The sequence below is a fragment of the Coffea arabica genome, chromosome 6c (genome assembly GCF_036785885.1).
Source record: "Coffea arabica cultivar ET-39 chromosome 6c, Coffea Arabica ET-39 HiFi, whole genome shotgun sequence".
Classification (NCBI taxonomy): Eukaryota; Viridiplantae; Streptophyta; class Magnoliopsida; order Gentianales; family Rubiaceae; genus Coffea; species Coffea arabica.
This window is the reverse complement of record NC_092320.1, coordinates 20595290-20618891: the sequence shown is the minus strand read 5'-3', so window position 1 is coordinate 20618891 and position 23602 is coordinate 20595290. Positions and strand designations below refer to the sequence as shown.

Here is a 23602-nt window from a genome sequence, read left to right as displayed (position 1 = left end):
ACCACAAATCGGTCTGTAGGCTTTCTCTTAATTATGGCAATGAGGCCGGGAGATATCAAAAGATGGGCCAATCCAAATAAATGGGGTGTCAGGTGATCTGGGTCCGGAAACCTTTGCACAAAGAATAGGGGGACCAGCAGAGGTAAGATCCGCTCCATACGTATCTCAGGCATGTTTTGTGTCATCTTTTGTTGGTTTTTATCTTTTCTCAATGTTCAATGAGATTTTTTTTTGTTTTTTGGGCAGAAACCAAAGTCCATTACGAGTTCAAGGAGAGGGCCAAGCGCTTGTCTTCCTTGAAGGCCCGAAAAGAGAGGGCAAAAATCCTTGTAACAGTCCTTAGCAGAGGTAAGATCCGCTCCAAGCGCTTCGTCCCCTTTGACAATCCTTGTTTCCCCTGATGCCTACTTCCTTGTATTCTTTTATTGCAAAATCTGCAACTAACCCTACAAGGGGAGACTTTTGAATATCATTAAAAGGTGGAAATTGGATGTGCTTTGATGCTGCTCAATATCATTATGCTTTGATGCTGGTCCCTAATGTTGTATAAAATCTAAGAAAATTTATTAATATGATAAATAAATAGATGAAATTCCAAAGAAGTAATAGAAAAATCACAATAATTTTTTCTTTTTAAAAAAAGAAAAATTGAAAAAAAAATCATAATAATTTATGAACTCTAAAAATGCTAAATAAGTGTAATGTATTCATTTTTGACCAAATAAAATAATCAATAAATATGCCAATTCTATAATTTCTACAGAAAAAGTATAAAATATGCATGTACAAATTACAATTCTTAATCTATTGTTATTTAAAAAATCACACAAAAAAAATAAAAAATCACATGTATAAGACATGATTTATTATGGTATTAATTTGGATTTTTCAGAATACCTAACACTTATTTTTTAGAGTTTGTTGTGATTTTTCCATTCATTTCATGTAGATTTTTTTTACAATTTTTTGTATTTAAAAACTCCAAAATATAATAGTAAGATAGTCTATAAATGGTGAAGCATGACAAATGAATAAACTTTGTTTGCCAAACTATCTTCGTACTAAAAAATGATGTAAAAAATTTTCTGGACTCCTTAGCAATAAACGTTTGACTTTTTGTAACTAGCTATACAAGGCCACGTTTTTATCTGATCAAAAAATGATTATATGAAGCTAGGATATGTGGCTCTAGCAGTCTAGAGAGCATTTCTTGAATACAAATGTGAAAATTTTTTACAGAAAAATTTTTACGTTTTCCATAAACACATTTATTAATTACATTTTATTTCACATATATCAAATCGTTACAGTATATTTCTCTACAAAAGCTCTTAAAAATAGTAATCCAAATGGACCCTTTTGGACCTTTGAATTTTCACAGTCTCCGCAACAAAACTAAGTATGGCATATGCACAATTCTACTTCTTTTGCACTTGTAAAGATAAAGAAAGGGACAGAAATAGGAACTCCTAATTGATATCCGCTGCTCAATTGACAATATGCAGCTTCTTAATGATCTATTACATATTTACAGAAGAGTCGATTTCAAAATCTAAAAACTTAAAATCGATTGTTCTTCCAGCTTCTCACTGTAAAACGACAATAGTTTCTTCCTTAACCCTTCTAAATCCACTGTTGGTGCTCCACGAATCTATGAAGTTCAAGAATAAATGAAAAATGATCAGTCCTCTAGTAAATTGTATGAAATTTGAACAACTATTTTACATAGTTTATTAATTTTACATAGATTTTTTTTAATTGGTTTATTTCACTTCTTCAACTTATATTCTTGTATTATCATGATCGTTATATAAATCAAATCAGGATGAGGTTATGAGTCAACTTAACTGGAACCACATATTTTCAATTGGTTAGACATTTGTCATTGGACCAAGAAAATGTGTATACAAATATTTGCGAATAAAGATTTTTTTAAAAAAAAAAAGAAGTAATTGAGTTACACTAAAATCTTGACAATTAAAATCAAAAAAGAATAATTATGTGTCTTCATATGGATAAACTTGAATAACTTAAACCTTTTTTCCGATAATTATAAAAAAAAAAAAAAGAGTTGTTGACTCCCATCCTAAGTTTCAAAATTTTGCATTTTAGTATCTGGACCCTACCATTGAGTACTGATGCTATGTGTATGCGTCATACAAGCAATAAGATTCATCAGCAAGGTATTTTATGGTCTCGTGATTATGATATAAAGTTATCCGTTTAAGCATTAAAACACAGTAAATTTGAATTTTGAGAGGTAATTCACCATGACCTACGTACATATGAAATGAGACACTTATCATCTTCGCATTTATATACTTTCCCAACATATTTTTGTGTTAGTTTAATCACTTTTAATGCATAATTTATTAGTCCAAGTTTTGACAAACTATAACAGGCAATTTTAAGTTTGAGAAAATTTAAGTTTTTGGTAGGATTGTCAATTGAGTTGGACCATCCTGGACCAGGCCAGCCTGAGTCCAATTTAAATGTGAACCGATCTTTCATTGAGCTAGCTCGCTCGACCCATGAAAAAGTCCAATAAACCTAACATCTCATTGAGTTGGGTTGAAATTGAACTGAAATATTATACTCAAATTAAATGTAAGTCGGGTTTGGATTTCATTAGATTCAAACTTGATATAGGTCCGGCCCTTTAATCTGTATCTATATATAAAATTATATATAATATATTCATACTTTGATATATATATAATTATGTCTAAATATCACTACAAGAAATAAGTTTCAGTGACAATGCTTAGTGATAATATCCAATTTTATCATAAATAAATTTTATGTGTACTCCAAGTTTGTTGAAGCATTTTTTTTCTTGTTCTCTTAATCCTTTTTTGGCATTCCATCATCGATTTACGTTCTAATGAGGATTATTTCCCCCCCAGAAAAATAATTAGGAGACTAAGGAGTGATAGCATAGAAATAATAGTGCATAGAGGACTAAAAAGTTATCATCAACGTGCATTTTTACTTAAGAAGAAAGATTTGAGTATGCTTACAATAAAGATCTCAAAGTGAAATTAAGGAACAATAAGCAAGGTTGAACTAAGTTTGAATTAGATTCACATTTCGAATATTTTGTGAGTTAAGTATGAGTTTAACATTTATTAATCCGAAACTTATAAGTCAAAACTCGAAAGTGGTACTAACTATATAAGCTGAACTTATTAAATTCAGACTCAGATAACCCAATTGAGAGCCCTGTGAGATAGAAAAATAAACAATTAATGCAAGTAGGCTAGATTATGGATGTACCTCAAGATGCAAGCTATGGAAAACCCTCTCTCCAAAAGACTCGAAACACGATGAATTTAGTGAAAAAAAGCCATCCTGCTCCAAGCTTGATAGAACATCAGCGTATGAACATTTACTGAACTTCATTGTAGATATTTGAACCATTACTTCTCTATCACTTAACCTACTTGCAGAAACAGTTGATGAAGGAATCTGAGTTGATGAACCTAAGTTTCTTTGCTTTCTTAAAGGACTTGAATTTTCTTGTTCTGAAATCTTCGTTTTAAGGCATTCCTTCTTCTCTATTAATGATTCCACTTCCTTTTGCAGCTCCGGTATGTATTTTAGTACGCGTGAAACTGTCGTTGGAATGCTTAATTTCTTCTGCAAAAGAAAATAGTGTCGTCTTTATCAGTATACTAGAAAGCAAATATTCGATAAGAACTAAGATAAGGATATCATCCATCCTCCATGTCTTGAACTGATTGTTGTGCACAATTTGTATAAATTGCTGTACATGTCTTGACATTTGTTGTTGTATGAAAATTGCAAAGTCACTCATAAACATGGCAAATAAATAAAAATTTGGAATGTTTTCATTTTAGTATTTTATGTGAAGACATGGTTATTTCTTAACTATCAACTTTTCATATACTTGAGAGTATTTTTATTCCTTAGACCAATCATTAGCCTTTTCCCAAATCCAAGATTCTTGAATTTGTTGATGGCCAGCTTTGTTGCGGAATATTACAACCTGAGTTTTAAAACTCGGACCGGACTGGTCGGTTGAACCGGGAACCGGCTAAGCGTCCGGTCCGAATCATGCTTAACAATTGGGTAAGTAAAAATCCGGTCAAAACCTGGGTTTGACCGGAAAAACTGGATTTTTCGGTTCAAACAGTTTTTTTAAAAAAAAAAAATTCAAACTTTTTCAATATTATGTTTTGACCCCTAGATTGTTAAAAATTATTAATATACCTCAAATATTTCATACTTTATCAATATTTCTTAAAGTTTGGTATTATTTTTCAATTAAATCCATAATTTTAATTCTAAACTTGTTAGTGCTCATTAAATAATATAAATTGTTACTTGATTATTCTAATTTCTTTGTATTTTCTTGTTAAATATATTTAAAACATCAAATATATATGAATATACCTTTATTAATATTAACATGTTATTAGGTATTTTACATGTAATATTTTAATTTTTAAATAATTTTTATTTATGACGTCATCCGATTCAACCCCTATCGAACTCGGTTGAACCCATTGACCCCTAACTCCTGAGTTTAATCGAGTCGATACCTGGTCCGGTTCTGAAAACATAGATTACAACCACATATTCCAAAAAACAAATATTACAGCAACACATTCCAGAAAAACAAATACTAGTCCTACTTAGGAGATGTATGGATCCATTGGTTGATAAGCAACCGTAACCATAGCTTGTATGACTATATTAGTGTGGTATTATAACATATAAAATAGTGATACAAAATTTAAGGAAAGGTTCTAAGTCCTACATAAAACAATCAATCTAAATACACCAAAAACTTAACAGTTTTTCTCCGTTTTAGTGTTGGGATCAACCGTCCACAGTAACTTAAATTAAAGGACTTGAGAATCTGTTCTGCAGATAATAGATATAAATAAAGTTCTCTATAAATAAAGTGCTGAACTATATGACTGGTACCAGGTTACTAGCAAACAAAATTAAAAAAAAAAATTCTGAGCTTTAGAATAGAAATAGTCAGAACAACCAATATAACCATCAGAATAACAAAGAGTTATAATGAGCTTAATACGAATCAAAAAGCTTTATAAGAACCAACTCAAAACCATAAACACGAAATTACAAGCTATAGAATTTATTAAAGCTTTCCACTTATGGTTTATCCCAACTTTTAAAAGTTTGAAATCAGTTTCGTTTTGATTTCATCTTTCTGATCAGCGGTGTATTCGAATTAAGTCGACATCAAGTAAAAATTAAGTAATACTAAAAATTAAAAATTAAATAATAAAAATACTCGATTGGGCTCCTAAACATAGCATTTCAAAGCTCAGACTCGACTAGATTTGCTACTCCAACTACTCAAGTTCAAACTTGTATCAAATCAAGTCCAGTCAAGTTTTTCTTGAGTCAAGCATCGAGCTACCCATAAATAGTTTGACTCACTTAAATCCCTATTTCTAATTACTTCAAAAAAAGCAAAACTACAACTAAAATGAGCACTCTAAAGCAATAGTTCATCACTCAGGCATGTAAACCTTAGAATAAAAATAGCATAAATAATACTAGCAAAGAAGAAACTTAAGAAAAATAAATTCATGCCTCTTGATATGCCGGTGGGAGTAGAGAACGAAGAGAGGAGTACAAGCCATTAATTCTTTTGCGACGGTCTCGTTCACTTGCATTATGATTCAGCTTCTTTACCGTCTTGGATTGATCATTAACCGAAGAAAATGGGTGGGATTCAAGATTTTGCCCAACTTCTTGCTGAAACGTTGGAGAATTCAGGAGTGATTCAGAAGTTTCTGTTTCTCCATGATAGGAACCATTCTGTTCATGTCTTCTGAGATCCCCCAAAGGGTAGCTAAACAAAGGTGGGGAAATTGTTAGCATTATTCTTAGTGAGCTTTGAAACTTCTTTGGATGGTGAGAAAAGTTTGAGAAGGACAAGGCCTTATATAGGCATATAGCAAGTGGTGTTTTGACTGACCTCAGCATAGGATTTGAAAAAGTAAGATGTGTTGAAAAAAATTTTCTTTTATATCGGAGGTGATTTCTGTGGATGGCAAGTGAAGAATAATACTACTATATAGCATTTACCCATTAAAGAAGCATGCTGAGGTATTTAGACTTTTTCCTAAGCTTGGAAATAAAAATAATGATTAATTTTCTATATACTGATAGTGTATACATTATGAGATTGGACGCAAAATAATTAAACTAAATTTGTATCTAAAATTCAAATTATACTTATATGTCATGTATCTAGTTACGATAGTATTAAGTATATATAAGATTTACTCTAAAAATAAATGTAGCACAAAGAAGTGTTATTAACTTCAAAAAGCAAAAATGCCCAATAAATTGTTGTTTATAGGAATCTTCCACAATATCATCTATCATGTTAGAGAGGTTACAATTTTTTTTCCCGTTTGTGTCTCACGGATTATCTTTGATGGTTTTCACGTAAAATAGTTGTGCAATAAAAGTTTAAGAACCTTGATGTCATTGCCTTGATTATTTTGATCTTCTAATTACATCATTACCCTGATTATTTTGATCTTCTAATTACATCACACACCATCGACGTTTACACAAAGTATCCAGAAGAATAAGGCACTTTCACACTTGTATGTTATCTGGCCTATCTTGACTCTTGTGTCTACGTGTACACGTAAATGTGCAAGAATTGGTAGCTGATCAGCAATTGATGGGGAGAGGAGGACAATTTGGTCAAAATCTATATTTTGAAAACATTTACCAGGCAAGTAGATGAACCAATGTGAACGAATATAAGCTTCGTTGCCCAAGCACGATTGGTTTGTTGTGAATATGAAAATAGCAAGTGTAGAGATGTTGTTGATTGTTGTAATCCTGTTTTTCGTAATGGTAAAAAAAATGATAATTTTTTTGGGTAAGAATTAAGAATTATTTAAATGATCATAAAGTATTTTTCGTTGGAGTCCAATTTAAATTCTCTTGTGACAAGTAACACGGGCCAAGTAAAAGAATTAGTTCTTTTTCTTTCTTCTTTTACCTCCCACCCCTCCTTATGTCTTTCCCATCCATATCTGCTAAGCTCAAGATTCTAACCCTAATCCTGATAGTGGAAAAAAGAATTAGTTCATATTTATTTGATTTAGGACTAATCTCTCTCTCTCTCTCTCTCTCTCTCTCTCTCTATATATATATATATATATATGGAAAGTAGTTATTTTAATTAAAATTATTTCTCACTCCTACTTAGTAGGTCTAATTGAAGAGAATTAACGGGTTATGGATCACTTGGGTTTTATTCATATTGAATCCTATTTGGATTATATCATATGTTTAAAAATTATCTCTAATTTTAAAATAACTTTAAAAAATTACTAATCTTATCTTAATGATATTGCTTTAACAAACAACTAATCTTATCTTAATGATTCTGTTTTCTATCCAATTATTACATATAAAACTATAGCAAAATCTTTTTCAAATCACAATTATTGAAATCTTACATATCTCAAATTACTTCTTTAATCACAATTATTGAAATCTTATATATCTCAAATTACTTCATTTCACCATCTTATCGTTGATTAGTATTCAAATTGTTCATCATTTTTTCCCTTAATTTTAAATTAACTTAGTGTAAAAAAAGAATTAATTGTTACACTGACAAATTTATCAATATTGTTGGAAACTGAATATTTATTGATGAAAAAAATGAATTGTTGGATTTTTTTCTACTTAATTAAATATGAATATATAGTTCTAGATTTATAGTCATTATAAAAATTTAATTTATCTAAAAGAATATTTGTAAAAAAAGAAAAATATCTACCAAGTTTTTGATATGAGGTACATTATTTGATATATACTATAATATTATAGTGAAAGGATGTAAACAAACTTTTAAAAATTAGTAAATAATTGAACATTTAGAATACATTAATTTTTTAAATTAATATAAATGAACATGTAGGATTGTTGTTAATTTTTGTACTTAAATTATTTATATTTGTATAAATTCACAATAAATAAGAAAAAGACCATGCTAAGGCACGGGCAAAATTCTAATTTTATATAAACTGATAGTATATGCACTAGTAAGCATAGATATATAGATATGTGTGTGTGTGCAAGATTTGAACTTCAAATTTAAGTTAAGAGTAGGTGGAATGCGTTCATATTTATTGATATATACATTGACAATGTATCCAAAATTAATCCTTTGATTTAATCATGAAATTGGATAAAAATGTTATTTAAAAGCTTATATGAGACTTAAGTGAATAATATTATTTATAAAAATGCCCTAAAATGTTATTTAAAAATGAAAAAAAGTTGTGACGAACAACTAATTAGTGAGATATTAAATTGGTTAGGACTTAGGACGACAGAAGTTGGCCGACAAGTGTGTGTTGATTTCGTGTGTTAATGCACGCCATGCACGAGCACATTGCAGGCATGTTACCAAATGCTCGAGCAAATGGATCGGAGCACGGGGAAACACGTTCCCTGTTTGGACAATAATTAAATCAAACTTGAGGTACTATTACTCCGTAAAAAAATTATTTGCCGATGTCAATCAGTCAATGGCCGGCCAAATGAAGTTTATGGTACAAACAAAACTGGATAAGAGAAATTAGGAAGCGAAGAAAGCAATCAGGCTGATTAACAATTGTAGCAACATTTATGTTAGATTTGAGCCTAGATTGAGGAATTTAATGAAGGATTTGAAATTCTCTCAGATCCCTCTAATTATTTAGATTATTTACGAAGTATTTGGATTTATAAATTATCAATTATTCTAAAAGTTAAAATGTATTTATTTAATTGGTGAATTACAAATCCAAATAACTTTTAAAATATCTAAACAATTAGAATGATTTGAGTAAATTTCAAATCTTTAATCAAATAATATTTCACCATAACATGCTTTTCCAGGAAAATTGATATGCAAATAATATTTCATTTGAATCAATAATCCATGCTTTATTAGCTTTTTTCTTTTGTTGATTATCATTCTATAGCGATATAAAAAGTCTAATTAATTAAGTGCATTGTGCTAATCACTTTATACATACCTTCTAGATATTTTCCATAGTTAATTATAGTTATTTTGCAAAATTGATGTTTGCATCAAAATTTAAGATACAGAAATATAGAAAGGAATATGGATATCTATCCAATTCACGTAATTCCCTATTATAGTACACAATGTGCTATTTCATTGAACTTCATTTCATGAGTTTAGTGTTTTTTTTTTTGGACTTTTAGTTTAGGTTTACAAAAATCAAAAACTAATATTGCTTCTTCAGCTTTAATCGAGGCATGCAAAGTGGATCTTATTCTATTCTTGATTAGAGATTTCTCTTTGAAAAATGTGGATCGGAGAAAGGGAATAAGAGGGCGCCCTTTCCTTATAGCTTAAAGAGATGTTTAATGAAGTGTCTAATTATTAATATAAATAAAAAAATAATAGAACTCATTATTGAATTCATAGTACAAAACAATAAATATAAGAATTAAAGTCAAATTTGAGATAAACTATGCAAAAGAGAAAAAGTGCATGAGAAATTAATAGCATGGATAAATGAAATAAAAAATAAAATTAAAGAGAAAAAAAGAAGTTTAATTAGCTTTTCCACATTTCATTATTATAGTTCCTAATACATGTCTAACACAATTTCAATCTTATTTACATATTCTTTCATCCTAAAACCCTGAATATGACTATATAAAATTTATAGGACCATAGTTTTTTAAACACCAAGCATTGGAGACTAAAAGTGTAAAATCAAAACTTTGACTAATAGGAATTTGATATTGACCATTAATCATTGTTGAATTTGTCAATTGTTCTACGTGTGCTTAAAATCAGAAATATTGGGTCTAAATTTATTTTGGTTGAAATATTAAGGATCAAGTTATTACACAAGCAAAATACTGAGGATTAAAACTGCTTTTCTCACTTAAAGTAATTTTTGTGGCAATGCTACTAGGCAAATAAAAATAAAGTTAGAAGAAGGAATTTTTTTAGTAATCATGAATAGAGGGACATTTTTTTTGAAACTCTTGGAAATCAAAGAAGAATAGGAAGAAATATTATCATTTCTGAATATTGCAAAATTTCCTAGTAATCATGAATTTAATTAGTTTATTTATGAAGCTTTTGCAAAATAAAGAACAAAGGAGAAGAAATTTATGCCCATTTAAATACTATCAATAGTCAAAAAAAAAATTTCCCTCCTCATCAATCTTCACAAATTAATTTGTTAGCTATTGTTTTATGAAATAACATCCAACATACCTAAAAAGGAAAAATGAAATAACATCCAAGGCGCAATGCATGCACTCCTATGCCAATTCATTTAAATGGAACAAAGTTCTGTTAGTTGCCAAAGTTTTTACACAACACCGACATAAATCCCAAAGTTTTCAAAAAAAATGTGGTCCCTATTATTTTCAGTGGTAAAAAAGAAGAAGATTTGATATAATTTGATCCTTGCTTACAAATTAGTGTCGGTTTTAGTTTTGACTTTTAGGTTCTTTAGAAAAATTGAATGTCTGTTTAGAGAGGAAAATTAATGGGAAAAGAGAAATTAGTAAAAAAAAAAAAGAGCAATTTTTAGAGACAAGTCTGGATAGTTTCATTAATTGCTTTAATTAACACCCACATGACTCTCACGGAGCTGATAATTGACCAAATTCTACGTATTGTCCCCTTTTTTTTCTTTCCTTGCAAAATTTTGAAATATTAGGAAGCAATTTCTCTCTATTAAAATTTTGGGGACAATTTTCCGCAAAAGTAAAATAATAAGGGCTAAATTTATTTTCATTAAAACAAGACAGCTTATTGCCCAAATTTTGGGGATTAAAATGGCAGTATTTCCTTTCATTTAACCATACCAAAGTGACTCGTAAACCCTGGGTGGAGAATTACGTACTCTGGTATGGAAGAATTAATGTAGTTTGATGTGTACTATATTGGAACATACATATCCTTATATTATATAAGAACGAGTTTAGAACATAGATAGTTTTTAGATTTCAACCGCAAGGTAGGGCTATTTTGGGAATGTGAGAGTGTTTGAAGTATAATTGGAGTATTAAGTACAAGTTATTCCAACTTTAATTTTACTATAATTACTTATATAACCTTTCAGACATTTAATGCTAGGGGCAGGTTTGGTAAGTGACAATATTTGGTGTCAAGTTGAGTATCAGGTACAACTGAATTAAGCTTGTGTTTTGATAGAATTACATAAATGGCCTTTTAATCATTTATTATACTAACATCCAAACCTTACAATTTCCTGAAACCTTTCTCATCCATTAAGGAATTAAGTGGATGTTTACATAATTGGATTTTAATTACAATTAATTGACCTAATTATTACCCGAGCAACCATTATCACATTTATGGCCCATGTTCAGCCGATTGCCCTAAACAACCATCACCATAGTTATGCCTTCATGTTCAGCCGATAGCCTTTCTTTTTTTTCCGTTTCACCTCTTTGATTTTATTATGGCTATTAAATATTTGGTGGAAGACGTAGCTTTTTCTTTAACTTGCGGTGAGATCTTTGGGTTTGACGTGATTTTTTTTTTTTTTTGATGATTGGTTTATACAAGAACTCCATATAGTTTGCTTTTTGATACTCCTAATTCCAAAAACTAACTAATTGTACTATTTTCTGGTTCTTGTATTTGTGGAATAGGTTGAAGTTGGTATCAAAACCTGGCTTTGTTGCACATATCTTGAATAAGGTTAGCAATTTTATTACCTTGCTTATAATTCATTGACTGAAGTTGTGTAGAACTAATTTTTAAAGTAGTGGAACTTATTTGTTCTTATAAATTTACTACTTATAAGTTATAGATGTTAAGTCAAAGTTTAATTAGAATAGGGTATAACATGAGGGCATTGCAAAAGCAAGTTGGAGGACGACCTTGAGGAAGTCCCTTCAGTCTTGAAGAAGATTGATTTGCCTTTTGGAAGCATTGAAGCTCGCGCCACACTGGATCCAACACATGCTTAGTTTCATATCCATCTTCACCTCCTCGGCCAAGTGGCTAACATCAAATATTGCATTCATTAGACTTTCTGGTATATCGTGATTTACCACCTACATGCGCCGTCACATACTATATATCACTCAAATTAAACCATGTAAAAGCATGATTTTTTTGACAATTCTAGAAAGAAAGGAGTCTGAATTTGTAGAATTCCCGGTGTCTTGCTGCTACTAAGTAGCTAGGAATCCAAATTCCCAAGCGAAAAAGAAAAAAAAAAGAAAAGGGAATGATCCGGTAGTTACCATGAAGAAGCCTCAGTCTTGACATCTTCTTCCAAAGTCTCAGATAGCTTGAAGATGCTAATCAATATTATTGAAAGTAAGGTATAAAAGAATAATGATAGGGATTGAAACTTGAGGTTCTGAGGCAACAGGCTTATGGGTGTGGGTGTTGCAATAAGCATAGCAAGAAGGGATGGGATCAAGACCTGGTGATTCTACCAGTAGTTTAATGCTTGACAAAATTTTTGATGGTTGAACAGAACTATTATGGCATTTTATATTATGGATAATGTATGGTTCAAGTAGTTAATTTTATTTAGTTTTTCATGTAATAATGATTTGGAATTCTGCTTGTATTTATTTTAATTGGAAATTTTATGACTGTAAAATTTATTAACTTAGAATTTTGTCCTTTATTGAAACTAAAAAATAAAATTAATCATGCTACCTAGTACTAAGATGTAATTTGCACTCTATTTGCTTTTTTACTTTGACAACTCGTTTTGTGATATTATTTAACATGCTATCTAAAAGAATTTGTAGTGGAACTTGATGAGTTTAAATGCTTCAGCTACAGCACCATTTTGATTGCATTCGATTAATTCATTTACTCATAATTGTATACTGTACATTGATAAATAATGTTTATTGATTTGATTGAAACAACTATTATTCATAGTTCAAACGAGTCAATTAAGTAGAGTTGCTATATTGGATACTTATACAAGTAAACATTGGAAAATATTAAGCAATTTCTACCATAGCTTGCAATTTGAATTCATATGAGCAATTTCTTCTGATTTTAGTTACCATTTCCTACAATTTCAAATTTAAAAAATATTATTTGAACCAATTTTTTATAATCAAGGCAATTTCAAATCAGATCTTTAACAATTATGCAGATTTGAACTTATTTATGAGATTATGAAGAAATGTCCCTAGCTAAAAACACCAAATCTGAATCGTTTCTACACAACTTTGAAGAGGTCACTTAAGTTTCTTATCTATCTATCATTTTTTGGCATTATTATCTCTATAAGAAACATGTAATTAAGTCGTATTATGCCCACCAAATTATATAAATGTTAGTCTAAAATAAAATTATTTTAGATTAGATTGGATGCAAAGTGATTGATGGATAAACTTGACTTGATAATTTAACTTGAGCTTAAGTCGAGGGAGAAATCAGAAGCATTGCTCGAGGGATTTTTCATGAATATATATAGATTCAGGAGATGAGGGGTCCAATTGATACTTTTAAATGTTTTATCATATTGAATAAGTTTTAGAAAAAACTTTTGGATACTTTTCAATTGCACTTCAAACATTCTTACATTCTCAAACTACCCTTATATTTGCGGTTGAAATTCAAACATAACTTTTGATCACAACTGATTCTTATATAGTATAAGAATAAGGATATTTCATTGCACATTATTATATTGACTCACTATGTAACTTATGATTTTTCTGTTAAAATAACATGATAAAATCATCATACTTTAGTTTTTATACTACAAAATATTAAATAATAATTATTAATTATCTTCAATCACAAGTACCAAATTCCTGCGCGTCGCGCGGGCTCTCCCTCCCTAGTACATACACATAATATTTAAATTTGTAGTCAACCTAAAAACTAAAAAATATCGTTTCTTATGAGACACAAGTGGTTTTAACTTTTGAGCAAATATATGGCACTACTACATGGAGGTTTCTCTTATCATTGTTCTTTTTTCTCAAAGAAATTTTTATGAATATAACAGTACTTTGTTGTTTTTTTTTTTTTTTTTGTCGTTGAGACATTTTATTCAAGATGAAGGAGCATGATTTTTGGCTTTATGGACCTTTTAGAATTTCCATGTCACTTCAACTTGTAAATAGTATGATAAAAATTAGTAAGAGAATGACAATCTAATTATACAAAAATTTTCAGGTTGTCTTCACTTACTCTTGTACAAAATTAGAAGAGAGATAGATGTTGTTAGACTAGAGAGAAATCATAAATAAAATTGATTGGAGGAGAATCTAGTACCAAAAAAAAAGGATATGACCCAAATACTGATTAATCCATTAATTCTTTTCCAATAGCCATGCCACTTAGAGGGAGAAAATTATTCATTAAATCAAGGATGGAACTAGGATTTGAGTTTAGTGGGGAGAACAACCAAATCATACAAATATAATATAATGTGAGAAACATAAGTTTAAAGTCAAAACTTACAAGGCAATGACTAACATTCAAGTACTTTTAATAATAGTCTTAAATAGAATATTAAAAAAATGTTAGGAATTTAAGAAATACTAGCAAGCAATTTTGTACTGCCTATCCATACAACTTAAAATCAAAATAGAATCTACCCAAAGTGTACAATTTTAAAGCTAAACATTTAATAGAATGACAATATTATGATCAAATTTATAGTTTTCTTTAGGTTTTCTACAGTTGTATCTCTCACTTCTAACTAAGAATATTGCTTACAAAATTAATAGCTCAGATGTAATATACAATAGAAAATTGGAAAAAAAATTCTTAGTTTGGAGAATTAGAAAATAATTGATGCTTGACTGCAAAGATGAAAATGTTGGTATCCCTTTTAATTATTGAGTATAAACAAAATTCTAATTGGATATTAATTAGTTAGCTACCGAATGTAATTACATTATTTCTTTTTTATGGCATTTACTTTTATCATTAGTTGTTATATTTGCATTCCACTCATCCTATAGAATATGAGATTAGGAGTTGGTTTAACATGGGAAATTCATTTAAAAAAGGAAAAGGAAAATCATATCAACATTAATTAAGGATGGGGGAGAGCCAAAATTAATGTAGATAAAGTAAGATTTTTAAAAAGCCAAATCATTAATGGGATATGGACAGAATCTTGGAAAGGCGGTTGCCCCTCCCCGTCCCTGATTACACACACACACACACACACACACATAACTTAATCGCGTTTAGCTAATTTTGTTCTAAATAATATTTGGATGATCCAACGTTGTCGAAACTTTCTGTTAGTATGAATGATCCATCATGTTAGTATAGACGATGTCTCAAGCTTGGTCACAGAAAAAGCCCTTTCTATCGTTGGACCACTGGTCTAGGCCCACTGCTCAAATTAGAGCCAAAAATAAAGTCAGGGGTAGGTTGAGTTGGTTTGGACACAACTTATAATCGTTTTTTTTATGATAGGATATGAAATATTTCACGAAATTATGAGAAATATGTGTATAATTTATCTATTTGAGTTTTTCCATACAAATGGTAAGAATAATTAGCTGTTTGGATTAGCTAATCGTTTGGATTAGCTGTTTTTTAGACTGTTTTTAAAAAATTTGCTGTAGCAGAGTTTTTAGAATATATTTTGGAATATTTTTAAAAAATATTTTGAGATATTTAAGAGTACCAGAGTTTTTAGAATATATTTTGAGATATTTTTTAAAATTTTAAACTAATTTTTAGATTATCTTTTAGAGTACTTTTTAAAAATTTTTATTGTATTTAACTAGTTTTTAAAAAACACTCCAAAAACAAGGGATCCAAACAGAGTAAACAGCTCACATTGATATTAATTATGGTCCCACTATCACTTTTGATACTTCACCTTTGGTATTTGCTATAGTTCACTTCAACGGTGCTAAGCGAGATTTTGAAAATTTTAGAAGAGTTAGGTGATATTTCGTGACCTATAAGAAAAGGAATAGCATATGTATGTGAATAAGGAGATCCATAACCATGTATTTGGAAGAAAACAAATGCGTAAAGAGATTGTTTGAATTTAGTTTTATAGACGCTTGACAACACAAAATAAGCAAAATCAACAGAAGGGGACTGATTATATAACTTTTAATATTATTACCCCTAAGTTGCATGCACTTCAACCCAAAAAATTAAATTTTTGCAGATAAAATACTACCAGATTCACGTCTTATTCTATGCCTTAGGATGACCCTTAATATTAGTCAAAAAGTCCAGCAAATAATCGAACTGAAAAAAAAAAATCTGATCACATTTGAGCCTCAAGCCTGCAAATATTGAATGTGAATGCAATTGCCTTCTTTTTGCTTTTGTTTTATTTTATTGGAAACCAGGAGACCATTCACATCCTCAAATGCCAACAAATGACCGCAACCAACTAATATAATTGACTTAGTATTTTGCAGAGAAATTTCCAATTTTGTGATGAGTTTTAAAAAAATTCTACAAAAGGGGTGATTTTTGTAAGGGAATTCGTCGGGGGGTCTTCGCATTCGCGGAATGCGATCTCGGCAGAACTCGCATTCGTGAAATGCGAGCTCGGCAGAGTCCAGCAAGTATAAGTAAAATTTTTGTGCTTATTTTTTTTCGGAGGCAGAGATTTTTTTGTATTAAAACAAAATGTTTAATGATCTCGCATTCGCTTTCGCATTCCTTAAAAAAAAAATTTTCAGAGGTCAATAGAGCTCGCATTCACGGAATGCGAGCTCTACTTATTGAGCTCGCATTTCGTGAATGCGAGCTCAATAGAGCTCCCACACTAAGTATAATTTAATTTTTTTTGCTTTTTTCTTGGGAACTAGAAAATTTTTTTCAGAAAATAGTAAGAGCTAAATGCGAGTTCCTAAATGTTTTTTTTTAATTTTTCAAATAGCTCGCATTTGATAAATTTGACCTCCAAAAATTGTATTTAATTTTTTTGTTAGATTTTGCATTTATAAGTATGACTTTCAGAAAATTAAATTCAAACTTGCTAGAAAAAAAAAATTTTAAATGAAATTTACAAGCTCAAAAAAATGTAAAATTAAATGTAAATGTTGTTTGTTTTGTAGAATTTGCCTTTACTAAAATGCTGTCGGTAGTAAAATCTTATTTTAAAATCTCTACTAAAATCTTATATTTCGGAGAAATGTTAGAGAAATTTTATTTAAAAATATGTAATTAGCAGAGGAATAATTTTTTTTATTTTAAAATTTGCACGTGCCTAAAGTCATCAAATATGTGCTCTAAAAAAAATCATATTCACAACAATCTTTTTAATATAATTTACTATACATGCATATTTCTTTTATATTAAAAAAAATTGGTAATTGTACGGTTGGAAATACGTTATTTTATTATAATACATTGGTAATATGTACGTTCTTGACCTTTAATCCAGGATTATCTTCAATGCTGCGGAGTATGTGCCTTGAAATAACGGAAGCCGTCAGGCTTGTATTATTATTTCTAATCATGTCGCCTAAGCAGTTATGGTCATTGACCCATTTTGTAATTTGCCACATTCCATAAGTCCTTTTCTTTACGGCTCTAACACACCAGTCGCATGGTGGATACGATGGCGCGGTTGAAGTGGAATGAGTTCTTTCAATTGATGATTTACATTTAGCAAACCACGTGTTACTCTTACTCTCAATAACTCTGAACTCCCTATTGTGATTGATGGACCATATTCTAACTGCCCGGCTGAGCTGCTGCTTACTCTCAAACCTCATATGAAGACATATATTATTATTCTCCTCACTGAATATGACAATACGGTCCAATCCATCCTCCTCTTCTATATCATCATCATCTATGCTCCTAAAATCGGAGAAAAATGTCATTTCTCTTGGAACATATGCAGAGCTGCCAGCTGTGCTATTACGTCTGATATCTTCGCATTCTGTGTTGGCAACCCGATACCCAACAAAGAATTGTTGGGTATCGATGTTTACTCTTAAACCCCCACCTTCATGCTCATCATCCGAGTCACTACTAGACACATCTTGCGACTCCGATTTTTCAACCTCTTCCGCATCAACTTCCGGATCATCTTCTTCAGAGGCAAGGAGCCTATCATACCCACTAGCATATACATCATCTTCAGCTGAACTGCGACAACCTTGACCAGGGTTAGACTCGATCCCATGTGGAGAAATATGACATGATGGCCCTGGATCTTCAAAACTTGGAATCGAATCCAGGCCATGAAAATATTCCTGGGCACCCATGGACCCTGGTGTGAGCATTGGTTCTAATGAATCCATAGATCGATCATCATGCATATAGTGAGATGCCGATGAAGTCTCTGGAACGACTGAACTAGAACCGAAGTTAAACTTTGTTGGATTCATGAATGCATGTACAAGCGACATCATTGGACCAACATTACCTATTGGTCCAGTGAATACGCTATTAACTACAGGCATTTGGACGATTTCTTCCTTCTCGATATAAATCTCCGCCTTGTATGAAACTCTTTCGATCCAAAGATCGTACATTACATCAAGAGTTTCATCATCCACCACTGCGAAACACAGTATATTTGGAACTCTCCAACGGTTGATGAAGAAACAATTTCAGCTTGAACATCCCTTTATCGACCCCCATATAGTGATAAATCCTGTCAACCAACTCCCCGTATCCAATTCTATGCCTCAAAGTGAATGTCCGGTTGGAAGTACGAGGCAAATAACAAACAAAGTTATCATCGTAATGTATTTCTCCTCCCTAGTATAGGTTTACCCGCAGAGATCTTTTTACAGACATGTCTCTGAAATGAATCCCTATTTTGGGGACAATAAATTAGAATTAGTAGTCCAAGAGTCCAAACAAATGAAAGAGGGTGGACTCTAGATCGAAATTGACACTATTAAATAGACTAATTTCGATCCAGATGTTTATGAAAAATTTGAAAACATGTATGAAATATGCTATAAATAATGATATGAATAGCCTAAAACTCCCAACGAAATTTTTAGAAAATTTGGACAGAGTCTCCCCTAAAAATAGAATAAAACACCCTGCCAACCAATCCACAAAATAGACTAAAACTCCCTGCCAACCAATCCAAACAGGGTTTATATGAAGTTGTAATGACATTTGCCACACTACATATTGTCAAGAGACCCTATAATTTTCAAAGTACAAGTATAGGAAAAGTACGGGAAGTTATATATATTTGGGCTCCACATTCACACCGCATAACAAGATTCACATTCACAATGATGTGATATTCTAGCAATGAACCTTATAAAATTAATATTTTTCCCTATAGTAGATTTTGTCACTTTTTTAGCATTATAGATTTTGCCAATTACAAAAAATACTAAAAGGTTGGTCATTGACTTTAAATCCATCAATTTGCCTTAAAATAAATCCGTATTTCATATTCTAACGCCCTTTTCTACTAAAAGAAAATTTAACAAACTATACTATTTCAATTCGACGACAAAGATCCAATAGTTGTAATATAAAATAAATTACCTAATGACTTGTATCAAATTCGAATGTAGCCAACTTCTGTGGGTTAAATTCTAGAGGTACTAAACACAACCTCCCAAGCTTATATCCCAACCTTGTTGTACCTAGATGAAGAAATAATTTACAACCAAAAATCACTTAAAAATATAGAAGTTGCAACATGTATTTGTAATAGACAATTGCCCTCACAAAGAAAGATCTCCAAAAATTTCGACAGTCTCCCCTATAAATGGGCTAAAACTCCCTGTCAAACAATCCAAATTACTGTCATTTCAAATTGCACAAGACGTATTAAAGTACTTTAAATCCATCAATTCGCCTTCAAATAAATCCGTATTTCATATTCTAACGCCCTTTTCTATTAAAAGAAAATTTAACAAACTATACTATTTCAATTCGACGGCAAAGATCCAATAGTTGTAATATAAAATAAATTACCTAATGACTTGTATCAAATCCGTATGTAGCCAACTTCTGTGGGTTAGATTCTAGAGGTACCAAACACAACCTCCCAAGCTTGTATCCCAACCTTGTTGTACCTAGATGAAAAAATAATTTACAACCAAAAATCACTTAAAAATATAGAAGTTGCAACATGTATTTGTAATAGTCAGTTGCCCTCACAAAGAAAGATCTACAAAAATTTAGACAGAGTCTCCCCTATAAATGGGCTAAAACTCCCTGTCAAACAATTCAAATTACTATCATTTCAAATTGCACAAGACGTATTAAAGTACTTTAAATCCATCAATTCGCCTTCAAATAAATCCATTTAATTTGATTAACGCCTTCGTGGTTTGGAAGAGTTTTAACAAACTATACTATTTCATTGTTTCGACGTCCATAATATGTAGTTGTAAACTAAAAATTAATACCGAATGGCTTGTATCGAATTCTAAAGATGGACTTCTGTGGTTTGGACGATGGACTTCCCAACCCAGGTCTCTACGCCTCCCAAGTTTGTGTCACCAACCTTGTATGCACCTATATGAAGCAACAACTGCTCAATATGCAAACCATTTCATATAAGTTATTTGCATCCCAATTAGTAATAGTTAGTTAAGGAGGATTACAAAAACTTTTTAAAAATGTCGGCAAAGTCTCCCCTACGGAAATTGCTATAAATATTCAAAAACTGACAAAGATATTTAAAAAAAAAAAATTGACAAGGTCTCCCCTATAAGTAGGATAAAACTCACTGTACCAATGATACAAATAGGGTCTATATTAAGTTGTAATCGGTCAATACCACACTGTATAATATATATGTCCCCCATAATTTAGAACCCTAACAACTATGAGCCGCAAACGAATTGCAAAAGAGAGTTGATTGACATGCGATTTGGAAGAATATTTAATCAATTTTTGGGCTCCACATCCATATAGCTATACAAGATCTATGTTCATATACGTATGCTATTTTCATCAACAACACAATAAGATTTTTTTGGCTATATCCAAAGGTCACTTGACAGCATTATCTGTTATTTCCCTAACCTCGACATGCATATATTGTAAATATAGACTACAAGATTAGATTTAACTTTAAATCCATCGATTCGACTTAAAATAAATCCGTTAACGTGTTCTAACGCCCTCTTCTACATCCAGAAGTTTAACAAAACATACTATTTCAATTCGACGTCAAAAATTCAAAAGTTGTAATATAAAATATATTACCGAATGACTTGCATCAAATTCGAATCTAGCCAACTTCTGTGGTCAGGATCTTAGAGGTACCAACCGCAGCCTCTAAACCTCCCAAGCTTGTGTCACCAACCTTGTATGTACCTATATGAAGAAATAATTTACAACAAAAAATCATTTAAAAAAACAGAAGTTGCGACATGTATTTATAATAGTCAGTTGCCCTCACAAAGAAAACTCTACAAAAAATTTGACAGAGTCTCCCCTATAAATGGGCTAAAACTCCCTGTCAAACAATCTAAATATCCATGAAATTCAAAAGCTCTAATCTATAAACTACATAATGTCAATAAAATTTCTAAACTCCAATTGCAAAACATACAATGTCCAATGTAGATAGTGTTTCTACCAAAAATAACAGCTGCGAAATAGATTTTAAAAACAAAAACTGAAAAGTGGGCACTTGCCACCCAAATTTGGTATATAACCCTTGCCCCCACATTGAGTATTAGAGACTTTGTCTACTATGTGCTTAGCATTTTAGAGAATTATTTTGTACATTAAAATAGTTAGAGATGATTAATTATTATCATTTTAAATTACACAAGACATATTAAAGTACTAATTATTGTAATTATTATCATTTCAAATTATTCAGGGCGTATTAAAGTACTAATTATTGTAAATGACTTTGATAACTACATTAGTGAAAAATAAGTATTTGTCAAATATATTTATATACACTTGTTAAAGTACGATAATAGTGTCTAAATGTATATAAAAAATAATTAAATGGCATGCTAAGACTGTTAAAACAACGGAAATGCATCCAAGACAACTTCAATGCTCGGCATCAAATTTTGGGTCACGCTAACATATATTGCAATTTTAGCAAAATTTATTTTTCCATTTTAGTTCAAGACCCTTATTTTTCTAAAATCTTCTCTAGGAACACAACTCTAATGTACGATTTACCCATAGCTACCCTAGAGAAATTCGTTTCTCATTTGCATCTCATGTTTAATTCCCTTAATTAGAACCCATTTTCTATTTTAAATGGAACTTGCCCCTTTTTTCTTTTTTTTTTGTTTTGTTTTATCTTCTTCAACACAAAAAAAATAGACTTTTTTTTAAAACGTTATTTCAAGTTGGTCCAATGTTAGAACATTTAGTCATTTCTTATGCCTTATTGGAAAAATCATGAACACCAACCCGTTCGTAGTACCACTAGCTCTCTATCCGCCGTAGACAATAAAATGAGACTAGCACCACTTTTCTTTTTAGAGTTAGATGTATAGAAAATAAGTTTAACCTAAATTTCATTCTAATTTTAAAAAAATTTTAAAAAATAGTTGAAACAATTAAATGGATTTTTTCCTTAAAGGGGTTTTAGTTTTAAACTATTTTGCAATATTTGTCAAAAAACTACTTCCTTCTTTTTCCAGCTTCACTGTCCATACGGACACAATTAGCGCAACTACAACAAATTGGAAACAGAAAAATTGCAAGAATTCAAAAAATATAACGTATATCCTCAAATCCACCACAAAAATTGCAAAAATAAGTACAACCCACATCAAATTTAAACCCAAATTTCACAACAAATTTGAACTTGCCGTTGGATTCAAGTATTCAAGTATTAATTAAACTTAAAATGCTATAAGTGAGGCATTGCAAATGGAAAAGACTCACCTTTATGCTGTTTGGCAGTCGCAATGGGACGACAATGCTGGCAAATGTTGGGTCGGCAATGGGGCGGCAGTGGGTGGGCAAAGGCGCAAATGGGTCGGCAATCTGGTGGTTGAAGAAGCTCTGAAAACCGGCTACAATCTGGAGGGCTTGCTTCAGCGAGGCAAAAAGAGAATGAGGCGTGGCTTCTGGCGGAGCAGAACAACAGAGATGGTGGCGCCACTCAGCCGTGTGGTGCCGCTCCTCCTATTTCTGCCGTCCGGCGTTTTGGCAACACAAAATAGGACAAATGGTGGCCAGCTCCGGTCTTTGGATGCTTCGATGTGCAGAACCCAGCTCAGATTTTTCAATTGCGAGGAGGCTATGGCGGGAGTTTGGTGGCTTGCTCTGTTTTCTTTGTTTTGCTGTTCTTTGAAGATTTCCGAATCGATATTGCGTTCTACTTCTTTGACTCACTTTTCTGGTCTTTTTTTTTTTTTTTTCCAAACAGACCTTGCATTCCGCGAATGCGAAGACCCCATTTCAAGAACAATCTCCAAAAAACCGCCCCACTTGTAGAATGCCTTTTTTTTTCATCATAAACTAAGAATTCTCCCGTATTTTGCAGCTGCCAGCTAGTGTAGTCAAATAAACAAGTCACTTTCTGCTGCACCACACCTTCATCAAAATTACTGAGCTCGCATTCCGCGAATGCGAAAACCCCATTTCAAGAACAATCTCTAAAATCCGCCCCACTTGTAGAATGCCTTTTTTTTTTCATCA

At 31.3% G+C, this 23602-nt stretch overlaps 1 protein-coding gene across 1 annotated transcript; it reads right to left on the bottom strand.

The window, feature by feature from the left end:
• Nucleotides 1-1267: 1267 nt before the first annotated feature.
• LOC113691884 (transcription factor bHLH100-like) lies at nt 1268-5899 on the bottom strand. Its single transcript, XM_027210210.2, has 3 exons — nt 5593-5899; nt 3277-3639; nt 1268-1651 (listed from the first exon to the last, which is right to left on the bottom strand). Exons 1-3 carry the CDS (start codon nt 5881-5883, stop codon nt 1553-1555), a joined length of 753 nt encoding a protein of 250 aa, XP_027066011.1. The 5' UTR covers nt 5884-5899; the 3' UTR covers nt 1268-1552.
• Nucleotides 5900-23602: the final 17703 nt, after the last annotated feature.